General features: G+C 45.8%; 1 protein-coding gene across 8 annotated transcripts in view; it reads left to right on the plus strand.

Moving 5' to 3' along the window:
• Positions 1-352: 352 nt before the first annotated feature.
• SEMA6D (semaphorin 6D) overlaps positions 353-23958 on the plus strand; it is a 35819-nt gene continuing 12213 nt past the window's right edge. For all 8 annotated transcript variants that reach the window (XM_063142224.1, XM_063142228.1, XM_063142226.1 and 5 more), the window contains exons 1-14: positions 353-512; positions 889-1000; positions 3109-3169; positions 3279-3341; positions 3932-4033; positions 5411-5501; positions 6586-6705; positions 10274-10362; positions 15236-15453; positions 15575-15706; positions 17221-17376; positions 19282-19455; positions 22459-22599; positions 22696-22773. In XM_063142224.1, coding sequence (XP_062998294.1) covers positions 395-512; positions 889-1000; positions 3109-3169; positions 3279-3341; positions 3932-4033; positions 5411-5501; positions 6586-6705; positions 10274-10362; positions 15236-15453; positions 15575-15706; positions 17221-17376; positions 19282-19455; positions 22459-22599; positions 22696-22773 — 1655 coding nt within the window. In that variant the 5' untranslated portion in view covers positions 353-394. The remainder of the gene's footprint in view (positions 513-888; positions 1001-3108; positions 3170-3278; positions 3342-3931; positions 4034-5410; positions 5502-6585; positions 6706-10273; positions 10363-15235; positions 15454-15574; positions 15707-17220; positions 17377-19281; positions 19456-22458; positions 22600-22695; positions 22774-23958) is intronic.

A 23958-nucleotide genomic window follows, 5' to 3' on the forward strand; every position in this document is an offset into this window, starting at 1 on the left:
CAACGTTAACAATCTTCCTGCCAAGTCAGCAAGGCTGCTTGTTCTGTTTGCAATCCTTGCGATTCAGCCAGGGTGACATTCGTCAGCTACCTCCAGAAAAGAAACCCACTTGTAAATTTAGCACAAAAATTAGCGGGCATCAATATGTTGTAGAAAAGTTTTAATCAGGGCTGTCACCTAGCAGTTTTTCTGTCGACAAACACAAAGGGACCTTTCATGCAAACATAATTTACTCCGTCTTTGCTGACATAAAATGTGCATTCAGGAGTCACTCACCGGCCTGAGGTGTCGCAGTAGAATCAACCTGTGTGTGGGATTGTTTTTATCTCTCCTGCAGGTAAATCGTATTGCCAGGACGTGGTTTGTCAGCCATCCACCTACACACACCCCACGCATGGCAGCCATGAGGCTTTGGCTGCATTTTGCTTGCGTGGTGCTGTTGACAGTCTGCCGGTGCCGCGCTGTCAGCTTCCCTGAAGATGACGACCCGATTAACGTTGTCGACTACCACTGTGAGTAACTGGCGAATCAAACATGCTGTTTAATTGCCGTTTATTTTTCTTGTCGAGAGAAAGGCAGAGTTCCTTCTGAAATTCACAACGTTTCTTGCCTTTTGACCTTAAATAGACAAGTTAATCGTCATTGTTATTTTTAAAAAATTAATAAAGAAAGCAATCAAAAAGGCTTCAGTAAGTTCAGGTTATTTGGGGTTTCGTTTTATGTGTGTTAGCTGATGCTGGCCATCTTTTACTCATTTACATTCAAGACATTACACAAGGAATTTAGTTTAAACCCTTCTACTCCTGGTATATACAGCTAATCAATGCTGCCTATTGATTCTTTAGCCCTATAATCCTGAGTGATGGCGTAACCCATTTTTACTTGCAGATTCAAGGCAATATCCAGTATTTAGAGGACGCCCTTCAGGCAATGAATCCCAACACAGGCTGGACTTTCAACTGATGTTGAAAATTCGAGACACACTCTATATTGCTGGCAGGTAATTTTCCTGCAGTCAGTTGATTAAATTAAAATTCTCTTCTTCCTCCCTCTCGCCCGCTCCATCCCTTTGCTTTTGCATTTAATCTGTGCACCTTGTTTTAAAAATAATCCATCGAATGGGATTGGGGAAATAGAATTGGAAGGGAGGGATCAGGGCATGGAAGAGGAGGGGAGGGGCAAAGTATCTTACGTAAGACAAGCCCTGCTGGATCAGAACAAAGCTCCTTCTTGATTAGCCTCCTCTTTCCTCCAGGAAGCGCGTGAAAAGGATGCAAAGGCACTTGTAGCAGACAGTGGCTTCTCAAATTGAATGAAAGGGCAATTGCCAATGTAAATGCCTATTAGGCCATAGGTAGACGGGGCGAAATCCTGGGGCAATCCCCGGGATCGTCCCTGTGCGTCCACGTGATGCACAGGGGATCCCAGGAGCAGGGACGGATGATCCCTCCCTTTCACCGGGATATCGCCCTACCCTTTCAGCCTGCTTTTTCCACAATCTTGGGATGATCCTGAGACTGCAGAACGTGTGGGCGGGCATTGCGATTTGTCCCGGCTCCTCTCGGTTACTTGCGAGGAGCCGGGAACCGCGCGTGGGGGTGGGGGAAGGGGGGGATTATTTAAAATTAAAAAACTGGCCTTTTGCACACGAGCGCTCGTGTGCTCTTCTCCTTTAACAAAAACAAAATGGCAGGCCTGACGTCCTGTTCTTCCAAGGCCATCACGTGCCGCATGTAAACAGAGGGGAGATCTCGTGATAATAATCTCGCGAGATCCTCACCCCTCCATTGTGCTAGACCCGTAGGTCTAGCTGAAGCCTCAGAAGCCCTGCAACCTTACTCTCATGACTAGGTACCGTTGGTGGTACTAATACATCTCCCCTCCCAGGATACTGTGTTACATCTCTACTATGTAAGGAGGTTTGATAGTTCTGTTTTGGGGGAGCGAGAGGGACTTGACCCTCTCACGTGTATTCCTGGCCTTTTCATCCATCGCCAGTTGTTGTTGTTTTAAAAAGGTTCCAGTCCTTTAATCCATGGAGCTCTAAGGAAGTCCCATGCAGGCAGGATTCTATCAGAAATAAACTTGTTCCTGCCTTCCAGCATTCTAGCCAATGAGTGCAAAGGCTGACAAGGGATAACTGACAAGCACCAGGCCCTTATTTTTGTAATGATGTAAATGTTAAGTTTTGATTCTATTAATATTGTGATACAAATAAATGACAAATAAAATTCGGCTGTTTTGGCTGTTCTGCATTTATCCTCCATGGCATAACTGGTCATTTCTACACCTGCCTTCTTTCCTGGGATCATCCCGGGATCGTCCTTGTGCATCCAAATGACACACAGGGGATCCCAGGAGCAGGCAAGGATGATCCCTCCATTTGCCTGGGATAATCCTTAGGTGTAGAAACGGCCTCTGGCTACGGGCCTGCTCTTTCCGGAGTGAGGCCAAGGTTAGGGTGGCAGCACAGAGAACTCTACCATGACACGGTCACCTCCATCAGCAAACTTTCAGTGCCATTAAGGGCAGCAAATTGGGAAACGGACTATTCCAAACTACGAGGCCCAAACCATTGGGAAGTTCTCCTGCCTCTGCCTCATTGAAATGAGCAAGGATCACATGCTAATTTAGCGGGAGGAGGATGGTGCCATTTGGATTTTCCATTTCGCTGGGCTGGTGTAGCCAATCATATCTCCAGTTAAGAAGCCGAAATGGCTGTGGGCACAACCGCTTCTTTTTTTCCCTTCATAGTGGGAGCGACCAAGCCATGAACTCTTTAATTAATCATAGTTTCCCATTTTGTCTAAACCAGAAAACTATGGTTAATGGCTTCTCAACAAACCAGGATATTAAGCCAAATTCAAACCATGGTTTCCTATCCTGGTTTATTCCAAAGCCATTAACTATAGTTTTCTGCTTCAAGTGAAACAGGAAACTATAGTAAATGGGAAATTTCCTGGTTTGTTTGCTCAGTGGCGTGAAGGGGCCGTGTGCATGGCCAAAAGGTTTCACACACTTTTCTTCAGCCAATATCTGATTATCCATATCCAGGTAGCGAGTAAAGCTTCTTGATGTGTCATATCCCCCCCCCCACTTCTCTTACAGAGATCAAGTTTACACTGTAAATTTGAATGAAGTTCCAAAGGGAGAAGTTGCTCCAAACAAGGTCAGCAGATATTTAAAAATCAGTTTGTTTGTTTTTATATATTAAAACAAAAATAATAATTCTTGGTTAAAGATTGAATATTCTTGTTCCGTTGTTTTTATTGGAACAGAAATTAACATGGCGGTCAAAGCAACAGGACAGAGAGAACTGTGCCATGAAGGGGAAACACAAAGTAGGTTTGTCGTTTAAAAAAGAAGAAAGAAACAGAAAATAAATAAATAAACCATTGTTATTGTACAAATGTTGTGCTTGACACCAGTTTGGAACTGATCATGAATTGCTTGATTTACTTATCCAAGAATGTATATTTCAGGTAACCAGGGGTGAGGGGAGTTGATGCTGTACCATCCATTTCAGAATAGTTTTTTAGATGGTGGACCATAGCCACCACCCCAAAAAGGGCCAAATTAAACTATTTTATAAGAAATCCTAATGCATCACAGGTGGATAGGTTTACAGCAACCTTCCCCAACCTGGTGCCCTCCAGATGTGTTGAATATCAAGTCCCATCAGCCAAAGCCAACATGGCAAACGGCCAGGAATACTGGGCGCTGTGGTCCTAAAAGCTCAGGGGGAGGCAGATTTATAGGAAGAGTGGCGTTATTTGTAATATACCGGAACAGTGTCGGGACATAGTTCATCCTCTTTCTTCCTCCTTCATGTTGTTGATATTTTGTCATCTTGATTTTCTACATTATATTTATGAGTGAATGCTAATAGAACCCATTGTCTCTCTCTTATCTTTCTTTTCTTTTTTTTAAGGACGAATGCCACAATTTTATTAAAGTCTTCGTCCCCAGGAATGACGAAATGGTCTTTGTCTGTGGAACTAATGCGTTTAACCCCATGTGCCGTTACTATCGGGTAAGGACCACTGGCCCCAATCCAATAAGAGAAATCCTTGTGTGTCAGCTGTCTTCTGTGGATGAGCATCACATAGCAATTATTATCGTCTGCATCCGCCCTTCCTTTAAAGAGATCAGGAAGGAGTATGTGGTTCTCTACTCTCCCTCTTTACCCTCAACACAATCCTGTGAGGTAGGCTAGGCTGAGAGGTATTAACTGTGCCAAAGCCACCCAGCGAGCTTCATGGCTGAGCAGGGATTTGAACCTAGAGCTCCCAGGTCCTAGTCCAATCTTCTAACCACTATACTGCAGTGCAGTATAAAGCAATTGTCTTCCGAGGCCTATTGAGAACTGTTAAGAACGTAAGAAGTGCCATGCTGGATCAGACCGATGGTCTATCTAGTCCAGCATTCCATTTCCACAGTGCCCAACCAGCTGTTGACCAGGGACCAACAAAGCAGGACATGGTGCAACAGCACCCTCCCGCCCATGTTCCCCAGCAACTGGGACACACAAGCTTACTGCCTCAGATTCTGGAGGTAGCACATGACCATCAGGGCTAGTAGCCATTGATAGCCTTCTCCTCCAGGAATTTATCCAACCCCCTTTTAAAGCCATCCAAATTGGTGGCCATCACCACACCTTCAGGTAGTGAATTCCATAGTTTAACTATGCGCTGTGTGAAGAAGTCCTTCCTTTTATCTGTCCTGAATCTCCCACTAATCAGCTCCATGAGAAGGCCCCTGGTTCTAGTATTTTGAGAGAGGAGAAAAATATCTCCCTATCCACATTCGCCACACCATGCAACATTTTGTACACCTCTATCATGTCTCCCCTTAGCCTCCTCTTCTCCAAGCTAAACAATCCCAGCTGATGTAACCTTCCATCACAGGGGAGATGCTCCAGCTCCTTAATCTGTTATTTGTTCCCCATGTCTAGTGAGCAACTAAATCAGGACCCCCTAGATGTGCCCATCCATCGATAGTTATCACAGCTTTAGAGAAACTCCTATAAGAACAGTCCTGCTGGGTCAGAACAAAGGCCTACCTAGTCCAGCAGCCTGTTGTCCACAGTGGCCAACCAGGTGGCCATGCGAATCCCACCAGTGCAGCCTGGACACAATTGCCTTCTCCCGCTTGTCCCCCAGTATTGGCAGTTCAGAGGCCTTTGAATCAGGAGGTAGTATGTAGCCATCATGTCTTGTAGCCTTCTGGAAGCAAAAGCCGGCTTCCTTCGCACAGCTCCTGTAGGAACGGCTCTCGGAGCATGACATGGACGATTAGATCAAGCCTGACAGCCTGAATGATGGGGTATGCAAAGCAGCACCGCGCCTCCGCCTCGCTCGCCTGCAGAGCTTGGAGTGACACCACCAAACTGTTTATTTTCCTCCTCCAGTTGAATACCTTGGAGTATGACGGCGAAGAAATTAGTGGCTTGGCACGATGCCCATTCGATGCCAGGCAGACCAACGTTGCCCTCTTTGCCGGTAAGAACGTTTCTTTCCTAATGAATCTTGATGATAAACGACATGGAAAGTGCAGCGGGAAGGGAGATTTTCAAGGAAGCTGGGAACTGCATCACAGCAATGCTACTGCAGAGTGAAATTTTAATAAATAAATAAATATCCAATGCACCTTTTTTGGAATTAGAAACTGTTTATGTCGGAGCAGGGATGGCCGCATAGCAACGCTCCTCTCCTCCGCTAGAACAGTTCTGGACCCCAAAACATTTTTTCCCAGAGCCCTGAATGCTAAACAATAACAGTGTTACCACTACTACTACTTTCGGGCCGCAATCCTATTGATTGTGCCCTCGGTGATGGGAAGCCCTTGAACTCAGAGGCAGCTGATCATCCAGTGCAGGGTGGGAGAAGAGACACCTCTCCATCCTCACACCCTGCAGATTTTGCTAGATGGGCTTTTTTATGAGACGGGCCGTCTAGCGAGGTCACTTCAGAGGGGGAGAAAAGGAGGCTGGAAGAGGCTTAGGATAACTCATATTCTGGACCTTCTGGTCTCCTTCTAGGTTGGAATGCTCTCTGACCTCAAACAATCCTATGGTCCCTGGGATGCTCACCCCGGGACTGTAGGATTACTCCCTTAATGGATTAATCTAACCAATTAATTGACTGAACATCCGTTCCATATGTATTTTGTACAACTGTTACTTTTCATGCCTTGGAAAGGCAAAAGGTCTCTGCTGATTCACATCATCGGAGATCTTCTGAGAAGGACACTTCTTCCTCAGTACACACACACACACACACCCAACTGATGACCTCATACCATCCAAGCACATGTGTTTCCTCCCTGTGAAGCTTTTACTGCTGGGTGATGCCAACTTTTGCACAGAACCTGACCATCTGTGAAGGAGCTAGACTGCTGGATTGTTCTGGCCCCTGGACTGTTGGCCTGCATCTCCTCATGGCCCCAAGAATGCAGAAGCTGGGCATTCTTTGTTGTGGAGGAATGTTTGGGAGAGAGGATATGACTGTAAGGCAATGATGAGAGCTCACTCGGAATTCCACATATTATCGATTCTCAATGTCCCCATATGCGCTACTGTTGTAGATGGCAAGCTGTATTCTGCGACGGTCGCTGATTTCCTGGCAAGCGACGCTGTTATTTACCGGAGCATGGGGGATGGGTCAGCTCTAAGAACGATAAAGTATGATTCCAAGTGGATAAAAGGTACTTTTAGTAAAATATGCATAACAAATACTTAGAGCGTTATTGGAGGCCCCTAACTGGAACTTGTGTGAATATGGGCATGGTTTAGGCTAGGAGGTATTGTCCCTTTCCCATAATCCCATCGTTACAAATTAGATCATTGCAATTCAGTTTCCTGGCCACGGTCTTTCTCACTGATGAGTAGAACATCTAAATGTTTCAATCTTTAGCAATTGTTTCCCACTGCTTGATGCAGCACCTTCCCACCCATGTTCCCCAGCAACTGGTGTACATAGGCTTTCTTACTGTAGGTCCGGACCCCATCCTTGGTGAAAGTTTACTTTATTGAATATGTATAAGAACAGCCCTGCTGGATCAGACCAAGAGTCCATCTAGTCCAGCACTCTGTTCACACAATAGCCAACCAGCTGTTGATCAGCAATCCTCAAGCAGGACATGGGTGCAACAACATCCTCCCACTCATGTTCCACAGCAACTTGTGTACATAGGCTTTCTGGAGTTAGAACACAGCCATCAGGAATAGTAGCCATTTATTTATTTATTTACATATTTATACTGCCCAATAACCTAGGCTCTCTGAGCAGTTTACAACTAAAACCATAACCAGAATAAGTTATAGTTCAGGGAAGGCGTATAAGTTATAGTTCAGGGAAGAGATGAGCCTCGTGTGGCGCAGAGCGGTAAAGCAGCAGTTTCTGCAGCTGAAACTCTCCCCACGGCCTGAGTTCGATCCCAGCGGAAGCTGGTTTCAGGCAGCCGGCTCGGGTCGACTCAGCCTTCCATCCTCCCGAGGTCGGTAAAATGAGTACGCAGTTAGCTGGGGGAAAGGTAATAACGGCCGGGGAAGGCAACGGCAAACCACCCCGCTATAAGGCCTGCCAAGAAAACGTCAGCGAAAGTTTGCGTCCCTCCAAGAGTCAGCAATGACTCAGTGCTTGCACAAGAGGTTCCTTTCCCTTTCCTTCAGGGAAGGCGTATCTAAAAAGATATGTTTTTAGGAGGCGTTCAGAAGATAATACATTTTCTGCCTCCTGAACTGCACTAGGGAGGGTTTTCCAGAGGGTGGGTGCCGCTACAGAGAAGCCCTTCTCCGTGAGTTTGGCTGAGATCCTATATGTGCTTACCTGGAAGAAAGTCCCGTGGAATTCAGTGGGACTTACTTCAGAGTAGACATGCATAGGGTTGTTGTATCGGTAAGGACACTAATTTAATGTCTTTCTCCTGCCAAAAACAATGTTTAAAAATGGTTCTATGTTTATCAATCCATCATGTGTAGTGAAAGAGTTTCACTGCACACCTTCGCCTCCCCTCCTTCTGATGTCCTGATTCACTGGCATTGAGGATCCAGTATATATCAGCTACAATATTTCAGTGTAAGCTTCCTGGTTGTGAGCACGTATTCTTCTCTCAGTGTATCCCAGAACTCCCTTCTTTGTCTTCATTCAGCAAAAGGTTTGGCCCAAGAACGAAACTGTTCTCCACCTCCGCCCAATCAAAGAGGTTAATGAATGAAGCTGTAGTAACAAAGACCCAAGCTGTAATACAATTCCTCTGAGGCCATTTTACAGTCCATTAGCTGACATTAAAAGTCTACACATTCACTGAAGCTCAACGTCATCTGTAGTTGGATGTCCCAAAGTGCCTTGAATACTGGGACTTCACTTTTAATCTGCATGTAACTACAGCAAAGCCTTTGGCATCCATATCAGCATAGTAGCTGCAAAAACGATCAAGGGGCTGGAGCATCTTCCCTATGAAGGAAAGTTACAACAGCTGGGATTGTTTAGCCTGGAGAAAAGGAGATGAAGGGGAGACATGAAAGAGGTGTACCAAATCATGCATGGTGGGGAGAATGTGGATTTTTCTCCCTCTCCCATAATACCAGAACCCAGAGTCATCCCATGAAGTTGATTGGTGGAAGATTCAGGACAGATAAAAGGAAGGACTTCTTCACATAGTTAAACTATGGAATTCACTATGACAAGATGTAGTGATGGCCACCAATTTGGATGGCTTTAAAAGGAGAACTGGACAAATTCCAGTTCCACAGCCTGGGAGCGGTCACCAAGAAGGCCTTCTCCCACATCACCTCCAAACACACATCTGAAGGTGGCCATCTCAGAAGAAGGGCCTCTCCCAAAGACCTTAAGACATGGTATCCAGTGTTAGTCTAACTTGTCCCATTAACAAGGCCAGACTAAGACAGCAAATGCAGGCAGCAAATGACAAGATGGTACCCTCTCCACACTCCCCAGTCTATGTACAGACGCTGACTAGACTGACTGCTGAGTCTTACTTCAACACTGGCAGTGTGAGAGTATTCACCAACACACCTGAGGCGGCAAGCTGGTTTAGGGAGCCCAGGACAGGTAGTGTGGTATAAACAGCTCTGCCCTGAAAAAGCAGGAAACCTGGGAATCCAGGAGAAACCACTGAGACTTTCTATTGTTGCCCCCAAGAATTTGCTACCTGAGGCAGTCGCCTCACTCTGCCTAATGGTAGGGCCGGCACTACCCATTAATTTTAATAAGTCTAATTAGCACTAACATTAGATACAAACCTTGACTAGCAAAATTCGGGTAGACAGATTTGTCATGGTATTAAACATGTTTGGCCATGTTTTTACCCTGCAGGAGACTCTCAAGAGAACATCCATGGCTGATGTAGCTTGTATTTCATTCATGCGAATGCAGTATTTCCCTAACCCTTCATTACTCCATGGTAGCGTGAAGGTTGGCAGACCTCCTCCTCCCCCTCCACTGTGCATTGTTTGAGGAACCACCGAATTGTTGTCACTGTTGCCCCCAAGAATTTGCTACCGGAGGCATTTGCCTCACTCTGCCTGATAGAAGAGCCGGCCCATTTGGGAACTTACTCGAAGTACACACTCCGCATCCAAATTGAACATCATGGTTCAGTAACTGGCATCTCCAGTTAAAAAGGATTCCAGGTATCCAAGAGAAGTCCCTGCCTTCAGAAACCCAGGAGAGATGCTGTCAATCAGGGCATTGGTCTGGCTCAAACATCAAAAGCTGCTGAGTCTAGCTCAGTATTGCCTACATTGACTGGCGGCAGTGTCCTGGGTTTAAGACATGGGTCTTTTCCAGCCCTACCTGGGGATGCTCAGGATTGAACCTGGGACCCTGTGCGTGCAGAGCATCTACCACTGAGCTATGGTCCCTGCCCTTAAAACTGTGTACAAGGTCACTTGATATGTCCATTGTCCATTGTGGTGCTATACTGGTGTCTCTGTGCTGTCCTAAATGAGCAGGCAACACCAGCAGAAATCAACAGATCTCAATAGTAGTGTTTTGGGTGCGGTCCGTTTTTGAAATGGTTGTTACTGACACCCCATTCACACATGGGGCTCCAAGTGGTCTCTCATTCAGGAGTATGACCAGCTCTACGCTTGCTTAGCTTCGTTAACGCTACATCCCCGGATGCTCTGAGACCATTCTCTATCATGGTGCCATGGGCTCTTAACTCTGATGTAGCAGGGCAACATTTATTTATTTATTTTATCCTCTGTGAGCGACATATTTCAACTCCTTTTCCTTGCGTCTTCCAGAGCCCCACTTCCTACACGCCATCGAGTACGGGAACTTTGTTTATTTCTTCTTTCGAGAGATTGCCGTGGAGCATAATAATTTAGGCAAGGTAAGAGTAAATACAGCTGTTTGTTATGATAAGCTACAAAGTCTTGGGATGATTTGTAGTGGGCTAAAAATAAGCTTTCTTTGGAGTGGCTTTACCTCGTCTCCTTTCTACAAGAGCTGGAGTAAAAAAAATACACTGATATTTTCGCATTTCTAATTGCTAAAGGAGGTTATGGAATGCGGGGTGGCTGTAAGGTTCCTTCCCCCAGTTTCACTAACTTGTTGTCAAGAGCAGGAGGCCTTCCACCTGTCAAGAGGTTCAACCCCAAACATAACAGAGCCTAAAGCTGAAACTCCAAAGGCAAATCCCTACACAAACACGCACGCATGGCTTAACAGGAAGCTCAATCCCTTCGATATTTCACCTTTGAAATCCTCTTTAAAGTGAATCTGCTGTTTATTTTAATGGGGCCTGCACAGGAGACTTGTGTCTCAGGGGTCAGATCTCTCTGAGTCATCCTGTGCAGCACTTAAGGGCATCCAGAATCGCTCTCCAGAGGTGGCTGCCTCCTTCGGTCTTGCATTTACCTTGAGAACAGCGATAGCCCATCAGCCAGATTCAGTGGAGGTTGGTGGCTCTGATTTCAATGGGGCTGTGAACCCATTTATTTATTTATTTATTTATTTATTGCATTTCTAGACCGCCCAATAGCCGAAGCTCTCTGGGCGGTTTACACATTTAAGACAATTCAAAACAAAACCATAGTATAGAACCATAATATAAAATACAATATAAAAGCACAACCAAGATAAAAACAGCATCAATGCAAAAATACAAATTTAAAATACAAATTTAAAACAGCAAAGTTAAAATTAATTTATAGACTGTTAAAATACTGGGAAAATAAAAAGGTGTCTAAAAGAATATAATGTAGGTGCCAAGCAAACCTCCTTAGGGAGCTCATTCCACAGCCAGGGTGCCACAGCAGAAAAGGCCCTCCTTCTGGTAGCCACCTGCCTCAATTCCTTTGGCAGGGGCTCACGGAGAAGGACCCCTGAGGATGACCTTAGGGTCCGGGCAGGTACATATGGGAGGAGGCATTCCTTCAGATAGTCTGACCCCAAGCCGTTTAGGGCTTTGAATGTTAATACCAGCACTTTGAGTCGGGCCCGGACCTGGACTGGCAGCCAATGAAGCTGGAAAATGACTGGCGTGATATGGTCTCGTCGGCCAGTCCCCGTTAGGTTTCAGTCAGTATCAGCCAGAACTTTAAAGGAGCTCTCCAAGGTACCTAACCGTACCACCAAAATAGCTTCAGCACCGCATCTGATAAGTTATTTAATCAGGTCCTGGATTTGTCAGACTGTTTGATTGTTTAAATTTGTTTTTAATTATATGGTGTCTCTGTGTTTGCTATCTGTAAATTGTTTTCTACTTTGTATAATGTATTTCTGATTTTATTTATTTATTTGAAACATTTCTTGGCCGCCTTTCAGGGCAGAAGCCCTCCCAAGGCAGCTTACCACAATAAATAAAAATAGCATAAACATGAAAAGCAATAAAAACCTACACTGTAAAATATCAGTTAAAAACAATAAAAGCTAACAGTAAAAACTAACAGTAAATTCATCCAGAACAACAAGGGCAATAGCAACAAAACAGTACTCATTTATGAGAAGGCCACAGTAAAATAAAGCATTTTAAGGCCTTCTTAAAAGCCTGCAAGGATGGGGCATGGCAGACCTCTGATGGGAGTTTGTTCCAAAAGTGTGGGGCCACTGCTGAAAAGGCCCTGTCCTGTGTGGAGACCCGCCAAATTTCTCTCACTGGTGGGCAGATGAGAAGGGCCTCTCTTTCTGATCTAAAAGGGCAGGCAGCCTGATATAGGTGAAGGCGGTCCTTCAAGTAACTTGTTCCCAAACTGTTTAGGGCTTTAAATAGGGTGACCATCTGAAAAGGACCACAGGGCTCCTGTATCTTTAACAGTTGTATTGAAAAGGAAATGTCAGCAGGTGTCATTTGTATACATGCAGCACCTGGTGAAATTCCCTCTTTATCACAACAGTTAAAGCTGCAGGAGCTATACTAGAGTGACGAGATTTAAAAGAGGGCAGGTCACCTGCGGCTTTTAACTGTTGTGATGAAGAGGAAATTTTCCCAGGTTCCCTATATATACAAATGACTCCTGCTGAACTTTCCTTTTCAATACAACTGTTAAAGATACAGGAGCCCTGTCCTCCTTTTCATAGGGTCACCCTACTTTAAAGGTCAAAACCACCACTTCGAATTGGGCTCAGAAACACACAGTTAGCCAGTGCAGGTGCCACAGCCCACGTTTAATGCTGTGTAATCTTTGTAAACCGCCCAGAGACCTACGGCTGTAGAAATGTTAAGGAATGAAATGAAATCACGTTTCTTAATGGGAATTGGGACCGCTTCAAAGCAAAGCGAGGGCCTGCAGCCGCTCCCCTCCCCTTTTTGCATGATTGCCTCTGGACCGCACGTGGGGCTCAGAGGCATCCGTGGGAAATAAGGCAGCTTCAAGCTGACACTTCCACCGGCAGCGGACCCATTTTTGCGGTGGTGCCCAGGAACGGCTCTCAAGTTGACAGATGTTCCCAAGGGCCCAAAAGGTCTGCCTACCCCTCTGCTAAACTAGCTGCTACATTCAATCACAGCGCGTAGCTGATTTTTAATTTTCTGTAAGTGGACCACTGCATGCAGGTGGGGGTGGGGGCCACTTCCCTTGCTAAATCTTCCCCCCCCTCCCCCGCCACCAAGTAGGGGCTAAAGAAAAAAAGAAAGCTCAAACTGGTACCGATGGAGATTTCCTTTCTTTCTATAGCCCTGAGTCTCCCTGACTTCCCTGGACTTCAGGGTGTAAAACTGGGGCGCAGTCCTAACAGCTGTCAAACGGCTTGAGGATTGGTATTTGTATTCGAATAAACATCGCGTGTCAAGTGAAGTCCTGAGATCTGTATATATGAATATTTACCCTGCTCAGAAACACTTTTTTTTTCCTTAAAGGAAAGTTCTGAGAATAGGGTAAGCGGTGTTGAATCCAGGCTCCAAGCTCCACCCCTTAAAGGGTTTCTCTGCGACAGGGTCTCCCAACGCTGTGCCTGCGGACACCTTATTTATTTATTCCATTTTTAATATATACATACATGGATTTGTCTGAAATGTGTGCAACTTCCTAGCAATTTTGCATGGGCTCCAACAAAATTGGAAAAAATATCCAAATAAGTACCCATTTGAAGATGGTGTCTCTATGCCGCCTATTCAAATACTGAAAGCATTGGAGGAGATTCGTCAACTTGACAGTCTTTTAGAATTTAAAAAAGCAATTAAGACTGATCTATTCCGGCAGGCCTATCCAGTGAAATTTTAGAATGTTTTCAGGATGTTTTAATCATGTATGGTATGTTTTAATTCGTTTTAATGTGTATTTTATCTCATGTTTTTATACTGTTTGTTTTACACTTTGAATTGTTTAAGTTTTTGTGAACCTCCCAGGGAGCTTCGGCTATTGGGCGGTATAAAAATGCAATAAATAATAATAATAATAATAATAATAATAATAATAATAATAATAATTGTAAGGCCTTCGTTATAAGTGGTGGGTGTTCGTCTTTCCAACGTTGTAATATCAGCCTTTTAGCTGTCAAAAGGGCGCGAAGAATCCATTTATGCTGACCCTTTGTTAATTTCCACAAAGCAGGTAAATAATTTAAAAGAGCTGGTGCGTCAACGAATATTAAACATTGTTGCAGTACAACATTTCTCTGTGTATCCTCCCCTCCTTAAAAAAAAACAAAAAAAATGCAACTACTGGACATTGCCAAAATATATGTTTAAAGGAAGCATTAGTCGTATTGCACCACCAGCTGTTAGCTGAATTATTATACTGATGTCATGTTGTCCAATAGACACAGAACAAAAGCTTTTGCTCAATAAGATGCAGCCTAAGATCCACAGATGCAACAGGTATCATAGAATCATAGAATAGTAGAGTTGGAAGGGGCCTACAAGGCCATTGAGTCCAACCCCCTGCTCAATGCAGGAATCCACCCTAAAGCATCCCTGACAGATGGTTGTCCAGCTGCCTCTTGAATGCCTCTAGTGTGGGAGAGCCCACAACCTCCCTAGGTAACTGGTTCCATTGTCGTACTACTCTAACAGTCAGGAAGTTTTTCCTGATATCCAGCCGGAATCTGGCTTCCTGTAACTTGAGCCCGTTATTCCGTGTCCTGCACTCTGGGGGGATCGAGAAGAGATCCTGGCCCTCCTCTGTGTGACAACCTTTTAAGTATTGGAAGGGTGCTATCATGTCTCCCTTCAGTCTTCTTTTCTCCAGGCTAAACATGCCCAGTTGTTTCAGTCTCTCCTCATACGGCTTTGTTTCCAGACCTGGTCATCCAGGTTGCCCTCCTCTGAACACGCTCCAGCTTGTCTGCATCCTTCTTGAAGTGTGGTGCCCAGAACTGGACGCAATACTCAAAATGAGGCCTAAGCAGGGCTGAATAGAGAGGAACCAGTACCTCACATGATTCGGAAGCTAAACTTGTATTTCTATTTCTAGGTAGATGCCAAAATGGTGATCCACCAATTAGACATTTTGTAGTGGTGCCCACAGCGTGGCCGACAGCTTGGTTGGCCACTGTGTGAACAGAGTGCTGGACTAGATGGACTCTCGATCTGATCCAGCAGGGCTCCTCTTATGTTCTTATGGTCTCAAATTCCCAAATGTGCCCACAGGTCTAAAAAAGGTTGGAAACCCCACCACCACCACTACCTTCCTGCTCTATGGACTTGGTGAACCAGCTGCTTTCAACATTGGCCGAGTGACAACGTATTTATTTATTTTCAAGCTGCTGCCGTTTTCCTAGCAAATCAGCCACTCATCTCGTTTCTTCTTTCCTTCCCCGTACAGGCTGTTTATTCCCGTGTGGCCCGCATATGCAAAAACGACATGGGCGGCTCCCAGAGGGTGCTGGAAAAGCATTGGACCTCCTTCCTGAAGGCGCGTCTCAACTGTTCTGTTCCGGGGGATTCGTTTTTCTACTTCGACGTGCTGCAGTCGATCACGGACATAATAGAAATCAGTGGAGTCCCGACCGTGGTCGGCGTCTTCACTACACAGCTTAACAGGTGAGAGCCGCGCGACCCGGCATCACAAAAGCCGTTCTCTGGTTTGCTGCCATCCTCCATCTGGCACCGCTTTATCACCTGGCGCCTTGCGACTTCTCCTCTTTCTCTGTGTCTTTTACAGCATCCCCGGCTCAGCGGTGTGCGCCTTTAGCATGGATGACATTGAGAAAGTCTTCAAAGGAAGATACAAAGAACAGAAAACGGCAGACTCCGTTTGGACAGCTGTACCTGAAGAAAAAGTGCCAAGGCCAAGGTAAAGAAAAGAAATGATTCGTAGTCAACACTCGGTCGCTTTGGCCTCATCTGTATAGCTGCTTTGGAATCACTATAATGACTTGTAGGCTGGTCAATGGCTTCTGACCGGCAATATTTGTATTAAGGTTGTTGTTTTTCACTGCTCCTTGCACATGGCAATTGGGTCAACAGAATACTTTGTCAGGAATACAGATTCGAAGCCAGGTATGCTTCTAAGTTGCTGAGAGCAAACAATGGTGGATAGCTGAAGCCCTTGAATCCTCCATCACTGACCAAACTCCATAGGCTAAAAATCATTGACCACTCCTTAGGAAAAGGGTTCAATTCAGGGCTTTAGGAACATTTTTGGTCAGTGTTTCCCCCCCCCCCCCCTTCATATCTTTGTACAACTAAATTTGTGTACAGTTCCGGAGAGTAAAAAACAGTCTTCAGGCCCATGGGATCTGCGCGACTCAGAGAAAGCCGGTTGGCTTCCCTGAGTCCGCTTCATAGAAATCCAAACTCATTGGAATCTGTTCCAGATTTCTCAGACGTCCTTAACCGTGTTATCTATGCATTTGCGGGGCAAGAGCCGGGGAGGATTTACCAAATGGCATTATATTGCACTTTAGCATTATTACATTGCACTTTCCATAAAGATGTCAGCGGGAAATGCCCCTTTGGGATTTTTGGAAAAATTGCTGAACCACCAGTTGCAGCTACAATTGTGTTTTTATTACACGATTTGAACCCATTTGTGACCCCAAAGTGGCACATTTTATTCCGACTGCTTCTTAAGTCAGAGTGATGGCCCTTGATACATTTTTTGACCAGGTTTGTGTCAGAACAAAGTGCATGTTCTGCCTGAACCTGTATTTTGATGTGGTTATATTACTCATGGCCTTTGGCTTGACTTGTACTTAGAGTACTTAGGCTACTATTGAGGTAACTTACTCTTGGCAAGTAATATTGCTTACTCTTGGCAAGTAATAAAAGTCTTCACTAGTCTGAAATGCTGCCCAGAAATAAGCTGCCTTCCAGTGATCTAGTCCACTGATCCATCTGGCATAGCCATCTTTTCCTGGCTGCAGACCCACCAGGGCTTTGCACGGCCATACTTCTTAGCCTAGCTACCTGGCAGCCCTTAACCTGACAGGTTAGGGATTGAAACTGAGGCCTTCTGCATAGAAAGTATGTCCTGTCCCACTGAGCTATAACCTTCTCCCTCCCCTCTAGGAGTTTGCAAACCACAAGCAGCCTTTACTAATAGTGGCCAAGCACCAAATCAAAATGCCTGCATGTAGACCACAGTTCAGGTGACTCCCTGGCCATGTGTATGGGCTAACCCACGCTAAGGCCAAGCAATCGGCCAGCCGCTTCCGGAATGTCTGTCTGAAATGGACCCAAAGCAGCCGTTTCCCTTTGGACCCGAGCTATGTTTTCCCTCGGCCATTTCCCCCTGCCCGTTCAGAATTCCTACCCTTTGCATTAACGTTAAAAAAAATCGGGAAAAAAATGTCGCTTTCCTTTCAGACCTGGCTGCTGTGCAAAACACGGCCTAGCAGAGGCTTACAAAACCTCCATTGATTTCCCAGATGAAACCCTCGCTTTCATCAAGTCCCACCCTTTGATGGATTCCGCCGTCCCGTCTGTCATCGAGGAGCCTTGGTTCACAAAGACGAGGGTCAGGTAAGGAGGAGGCGTTGCGGTGACACCCGGCCTGGGTGCAGCACATCTGAAAGAGAATACAACTCCGGCCACAGCGGGAGGGAACTCTGGGCCTTCGTGCACCATCACGGGGCCAGGGGAAGTTGGCAAGGGCAGATTCTCCTGCTAGAGGCTGGTTAATGGCCACTGGAGGAGGGGACAGCTGCCTGATGGGGAAATAGGTGCTGTTTGGTGGATTAAAAAAACACGTAGCTTACCCCTACAAATGCACACATACACACGCACGCACGCACACACTGCAACTTAAGACCTATCAATGTGGCGCTGCCAAGGAGGGACCTCAAAAACAGCAGGGCTAGCTCATAATTTGAAGTGCAATAATGCACATTACCAGTGGAGGATGGTCAGCGGAGTCCGCTGTGATTTTTAATCAGAACCAGATGGAATGCAAAAGGACCTATCCACAGTGCTGAACCCTATCTCCAAATAAGTTCAGCACTTTGGATAGCTTCTTTAGAGTTCTGGCTGAAACCCAGAGAGGCGCCACCAGCTTCCAGTGCGAACCCCGGAGCCTAAAATTACCTAACCGTACTATTGACTCTCTCAAAGCCCCGCCTGATTTGGAGTCCTCCGCAGGAAGCGTCGTGTCCTCTGCTTTGCTCTGCTGTTTCTGTGGTTGGCTTTATGGGTTGTCCGGTTTGGAAATGAATGTGCTCACAACTTTGAAATGTACACTTTTCTGGGAGCCAGTGCTGGATTTAGGAACAAGCCAAGAAAGCCGTGTTTTAGGGTCTCATATTACAAGGGACCTCTAAATATGTTGGAGATAACTAAGATGTAAGATAACTAAGAGGAAATTGCTGTGTCTGAAATACATGGAGAAGTCTGTGAATTACAGCGGAGTTGCCTTATATAGAGAAAGCGTGGTAACGCAGCATTTGTGTTGGAGGCAATAAGCACAAACTAGTGTTTGTTTTAAAGAAGTTCAAATCAAGCCTATCTAACACTGTTTAATTACATGCACCTCCTAACGCTGGGTGGTATCCTTTCCTTACCCTTCCTATTATAATCTAAAACACTTCTTTTTCTCTTTATTTTTATGGCATGGGGCCTCTGAATCTTGATATGGCTTAGGGCCTCAACATGTCTTAATCCAGCCCTGTCTGGGAGGAATACCCATTGAACTCAATGGGACTCATTCCTGAGTAGACATGGTTAGGATTGCACTGTCAGGCTTTTAAATGAATGCACACACCCCAAGATCAGGTTATCTCAAGCAATTAAGCACACTTTCACCTTTATGAACCTGCTCTGGCATGAGGATAGAATTGCATCCTTAAAGGTAGTACTGGCCACATCATTCACAAACTAGCAAAATGAGGTGTACGGCAATGTGCCGTAGAGACAGGTCAGCTCACAATGAATAGAATTTGCTTTTAGGACTCCAAACCATTCCTGGGTTCCCTGAGTCTTTCATTGCTGTTCACTTGCCTTTCCAAACAATACCTATTCTGGTTGTTGCTCATCTATGCGGGCCCCCATTAATTCTTGAGTCTTTGCTCTTTATGCATGGGCATTCTTTCCCTTTTTTTCCTTAGTGTGAACCGTGTTGATTGCTAGTGATGCAAATAGGCTTGAGATGAGGGTGTTGATTGGTGCTAACAGCTGTTGATATCAAGGGAAGCGAGACTTCCCTTTTCCATGCGTAGGGGAAACAGGCGTTCAAGGGACTCTTTCCTAAGAGACCACTTGCTGGTTCCCCAAACAGAGTGTATTTAATAGACTCTATTACTTTCTCCACTCTCTCTCTCTCTCGGCTTTCTGACAATCCCACCCACACTGGAGAAGTGGCTCAGGATGAGAAGGTGGAGGAACACTGGCAGCTACGCAGAGCAATTATTATGTAAGCTCTCTCGGTCTTGACAGGTATCGGCTGACTGCGGTCGCTGTGGACCGTTCTGCCGGCCCGTATCAAAACTACACCGTCATCTTTGTTGGCTCCGAAGCTGGAATGGTGCTTAAAATCTTGACGAAGACCAAACCTTTTTCTCTGAATGACAGCGTATTACTGGAAGAGATAGATGCTTACAATCATGCAAAGTAGGTATTATTTTACGAGAACCTGCTCAGAGACATTTTACAACGTCTGTCTTGTTTGAGTCCCTTGATTTAAAAGTGCTTCCCTCCCGTCCTCTTCCTCATTCTCTGCCGCTGCATAGAAATGGCAACACTGAAAAAGAAACGGAGAAAGGCATTAATAATGAGCAAGATCATGAGTACCAATGAAACGCTGTATAGCTTCATTCAGCCCAGGCCTTCTGTGCTACCAGTGATGGTGCTAAATAAATAAATAAATAAATAAATAAATAAATAAATAAATAATAATAATAATTATCTGCCAGGCTGTCTTGCTAAGCTTGCAGAGGTGGTGGAGGATGGAGGTAGCTTAAGGCTTGGGTGAGGCATTTCAACCTGCAAGAAGTGGGGGGGACTGCAGAAAAGACGAAGAGCCACACATGATTGGTGGTGAGAGGAAAGTGGGTGGGGCTACCAAAAGGGGCGTGGCCATTTGGGGAACCCAAGCAGGCCACTCCTCGGCCCCTTGGCAATTGAGCTATGGAGTGCCGCAGGGCACCATCTTGTCCCCAATGTTATTTAACATCTATATGAAGCCGTTGGGAGCGGTCATTAGGGGATTTGGAGCTAAATGCCATCGATACGCTGATGACACACAGCCCTATCTCCCTGTGACAACTGAATCAGGTGAGGCTGTGCAGGTCCTGGACCAGTGCCTAGACTCAGTAATGGGCTGGATGAGGGCCAATAAACTCAGACTGAATCCTGGCAAGACGGAAGCCCTGTGGGTGAGTGGTTCCCGAGTCCGGGAGACAGGCTCATTGCCTGTTCTGGATGGGGTCGCACTCCCTCTGAAAGATCAGGTTCGTAGTTTGGGGCACTCTTAGACCCATCTCTGTCGCTGGAGGCTCAAGTGGCCACTGCAGCTCAGAGTACCTTTTACCAGCTTCAGCTAGTCCGCCAACTAGCTGGCCTTTCCTGGATAGGGATAGCTTGACCACGGTGGTACAGGCATTGGTAACCTCAAGATTGGATTACTGCAATGCGCTCTATGTGGGGCTGCCCTTGAAGCTGCTTTGGAAGCTGGAGCTAGTGCAGAATACTGCAGCTCGGCTGTTGTCTGGAGCTGCCCCTTTCCAGCATGGAACTCCTCTGCTGAGGGAACTGCACTGGCTGCCTATTTGCTACCGGGCCAGGTTGAAGGTTCTTGTACTTGTGTACAAAGCCCTAAACAACTTGGGACCAGGATACCTGAGAGAGCGCCTTCTCCCCTACCAACCTGCCCGGTCACTGAGGTCATCCGAGGGTCTGCTCCTGGTGGTTCCACATAGATCCATCCTCCAATTGGAATTCACCAGGGAAAGAGCCATCAGCATGGTGGCTCCCCTCCTATGGAATTCCCTGCCTCTGGAGGTCAGGCAGGCTCCAACCTTGTACTCCTTTTGGCACCTCCTGAAAACATCTTTATTCCAGGAAGCCTTTCCTTAATATGCAGCCTTGAGTCTCTGTATTTGCTTCTTTTAAAATCTGTTTTAAGTGTTTTATTCTGTTTTTATTTTCATTTTATCTTGTACACCACTCCAAAATTTTCAGTGGGGAGCAGTATATAAATATTGTAAATAAATAAATATTTGGCCTCCAAATATGAGGTTCTGCACCCCTGGGGTGCTCTGGCTTCCTCCCCCCCCCGGTCCCCATCACCTTCTGCCATGAACTCCCATCACTCCATTTATTATGAATGAGCAACACTCTAAGCCACTACATCACACTTATTTTATCCTTCTTCCTAACCTGCCTTACAGTTTTTTTTATTTATTTATTACATTTATATACTACCCCATAGCCGAAGCTCTCTGGGTGGTTTACAAAGATTAAAAGACTGGACATTAAAAATCAATATGCAAAATTTTAAATCATAAAAACAGCTAACATTTTAAACAACTTTTTAAAACTCTCAGCCAGGCCAAGGATAGTTCTGGAGTAAGTTAAAATGCAACATAGGCTGGGAGAAAAGAAAAGTCTTGAGCTGGTGCCAAAAAGATAACAATGTTGGTGCCAGGGAGATTGTTCCATAATTGGAGGGCTACCACAGAGGAGGCCCCCTCTCTTGTTGCCGTCCTCCAAGCTTCCCTCGGAGTAGACACCCAGAGGAGGACCTTACATGTTGTTTATACAGAGTGCTGTTCTTTGAAGGGCAGGCACATACATAGAAGTGTGTGCCAGTATGTGTGTGTCAGTATGTGTGCTTGCCCACTGTGGATTTGTTCACATTTGGTACTTTCCCTACACAACTCAGTCAATAAGTCAACAGCCCTCCAGGTCAACACAGCTGAAATTGGTGGCCACCATGTTAATTTCCCCCAACATTCCATTGGGGCACTCTGGGATACTGTAGATAATTTTATATGGAGCATTGTGGGAAATGCTAAATGGTGGCTTCCCAACTACCCACTGCTGCCACCAGGCAAGCCCAAGGCAAAGTGAAACAGTTGCTTCAGGTGCCAAGTGCTGGGAGGTGGCAACACAATGGTGGAGGAGCTATGGACCACACAGCCTGCCCTACAACTACCCAGTCTAGTGGCTTTCAGGTGTGTTGGAAGATGCAGTCACCTTGTTGAAGAAAGATTAAACTATCCCTCCAGTCAGTTTTTGTCCGTGGAATGGGAGGGAGCGCCATCTTGTACTTTGCCTCAGGTAGCAAAATAGCTTGGGCCAGTCCTGGGCAAGGGGCACTCACGTGGGAAAGGACCCACCAGACGGGATTTTGCCAAGGGTTCCTTGACCTGTGGAAATCAGGGGTTTATAATTTGCCCTGTTTACCCTCACCCCACCCCCAATTCTACTGTAGACAAGCATTATGTTCTACAAAACCTCTGGGGATTTTTTGTTTTTCCTGCTCTTAAGAGGTTATCTTAAAGAAAACATAACCTAGCTCAGATACAATGTAAAACCGGAAGTGGTACGCATCGCCCTGCATCAAAAGGGGCCCAAGAAAATAACCATTTCAAATTTTCTTATGCCAAACAGGTGTAATGGGGACGGTGAGGACGATAAGAAGGTCATCTCCTTGCAGCTGGACAAGGAGCACCATGCTTTATTCGTCGCCTTCTCTAGCTGCGTCATTCGAATCCCCCTCAGTCGTTGCGAGCGTCATGGGTCGTGCAAAAAGTAAGTCCCCTCCTTCCAAACATATCTACACAAGGGACCCTGCCAACTTTTGGAGAGGACCAAAGGCTAATTTCTTCTCCTCTGGTCTTGCTGCAGGACTTGCATTGCTTCTCGAGATCCATACTGTGGCTGGCTGAACCATGGAACCTGTGGAAGAGTGAAATCAAGCATGTTGTAAGTACCAGGGTGTTGTTGTTTGTAATCCATGCACAATTCAGTGCTGCAGCTTTAGATATATTTTATATGCATGTAGGAGCAGGCATGCTTGAAACAGAAGGTCATCAGCTGAGGTGTCCAGGGCAACCCTCATACAATCATCTAATTACCTACTCATTCCAAGGCTCAATTTAAAGTGTCGCAAACTTTAAAGCTATAAACCAGGGGAGGGAAAAGACAGAAAATAGATCTCCAAGTATTTTGGACTTCAACTCCCAGCATTCCATGCTGGCAGGGACTTCTGGGAGTTGGTCCAAAAACACCTGGTGATCTGTCTTCTGCCCACCTCTGGCCTCAGAGCAGGTTCTGCCGGAGCCTTCAAATCATCATCAGAGGCCCTGCTTTCTGGCCCATCCTTAGGTAAGATGCAATCAGTGGGGACCAGGAACAGAGCTTTATCTGTGGTGCCACCATGGTTTTGGAATTCTCTCCCTAAGGAAAGAGGTTTTTTCTTTAATGTAAGCTGTTTGGGAAAAGGCACAGGTGATGCCACCACTGTGCTAGGTTGGGTAAGTCTTGTGAAAACAGAAGAAGAGCCCTGCTGGACCAGACAAAAGGACCATCTAGTCCAGCAACCTGTCTCTTACAGTGGCCAACCAAATACCCCAATGAGAAGCCCACAAGCAAGACAGGAAGGCAATGGACATAATTCACTGTTATACCCCAGCAAAAGTATCCAGGGAGGCACTTCCTCACACCTCATCGGCAGGAAACGGTAGCCCTAGTCAGTCATTCTGAATCCATGAAGGCTAAACACATGAGGAGAGGGTGCGGTCCAGCCCTATACCCCTCCTTGCTTGCTTTCGTCACCCTGTACTCATGGAGGGCGACCATCTCAAGAGGACCTCCTGGAAAATAAGGGTTCTTGATCACCTAGAGAACCTCCACGGATGTAGAAGGCTCTGCTCTGGAGACCATCGCCCTCCACTAGTACAGGATGATGGAAACATATGAGGAGGATGGCGAGGCTAAAGGGTTCCATCTCCTCATGAGTTTATTCTACATGGATTCAGAATGACTGAATAGGGCTAAACTGTGGGCCAGATTGTGCCGGACAGGACCATTCTTAAGAGAGTTTCAGCTATTGGGCAGTAAATAAATAAGATGATGTGGGGCACAGTGTTGTGGGAAGCTCCCCTTGAG

This window comes from Elgaria multicarinata, chromosome 16, assembly GCF_023053635.1.
Source record: "Elgaria multicarinata webbii isolate HBS135686 ecotype San Diego chromosome 16, rElgMul1.1.pri, whole genome shotgun sequence".
Lineage (NCBI taxonomy): Eukaryota > Metazoa > Chordata > Lepidosauria > Squamata > Anguidae > Elgaria > Elgaria multicarinata.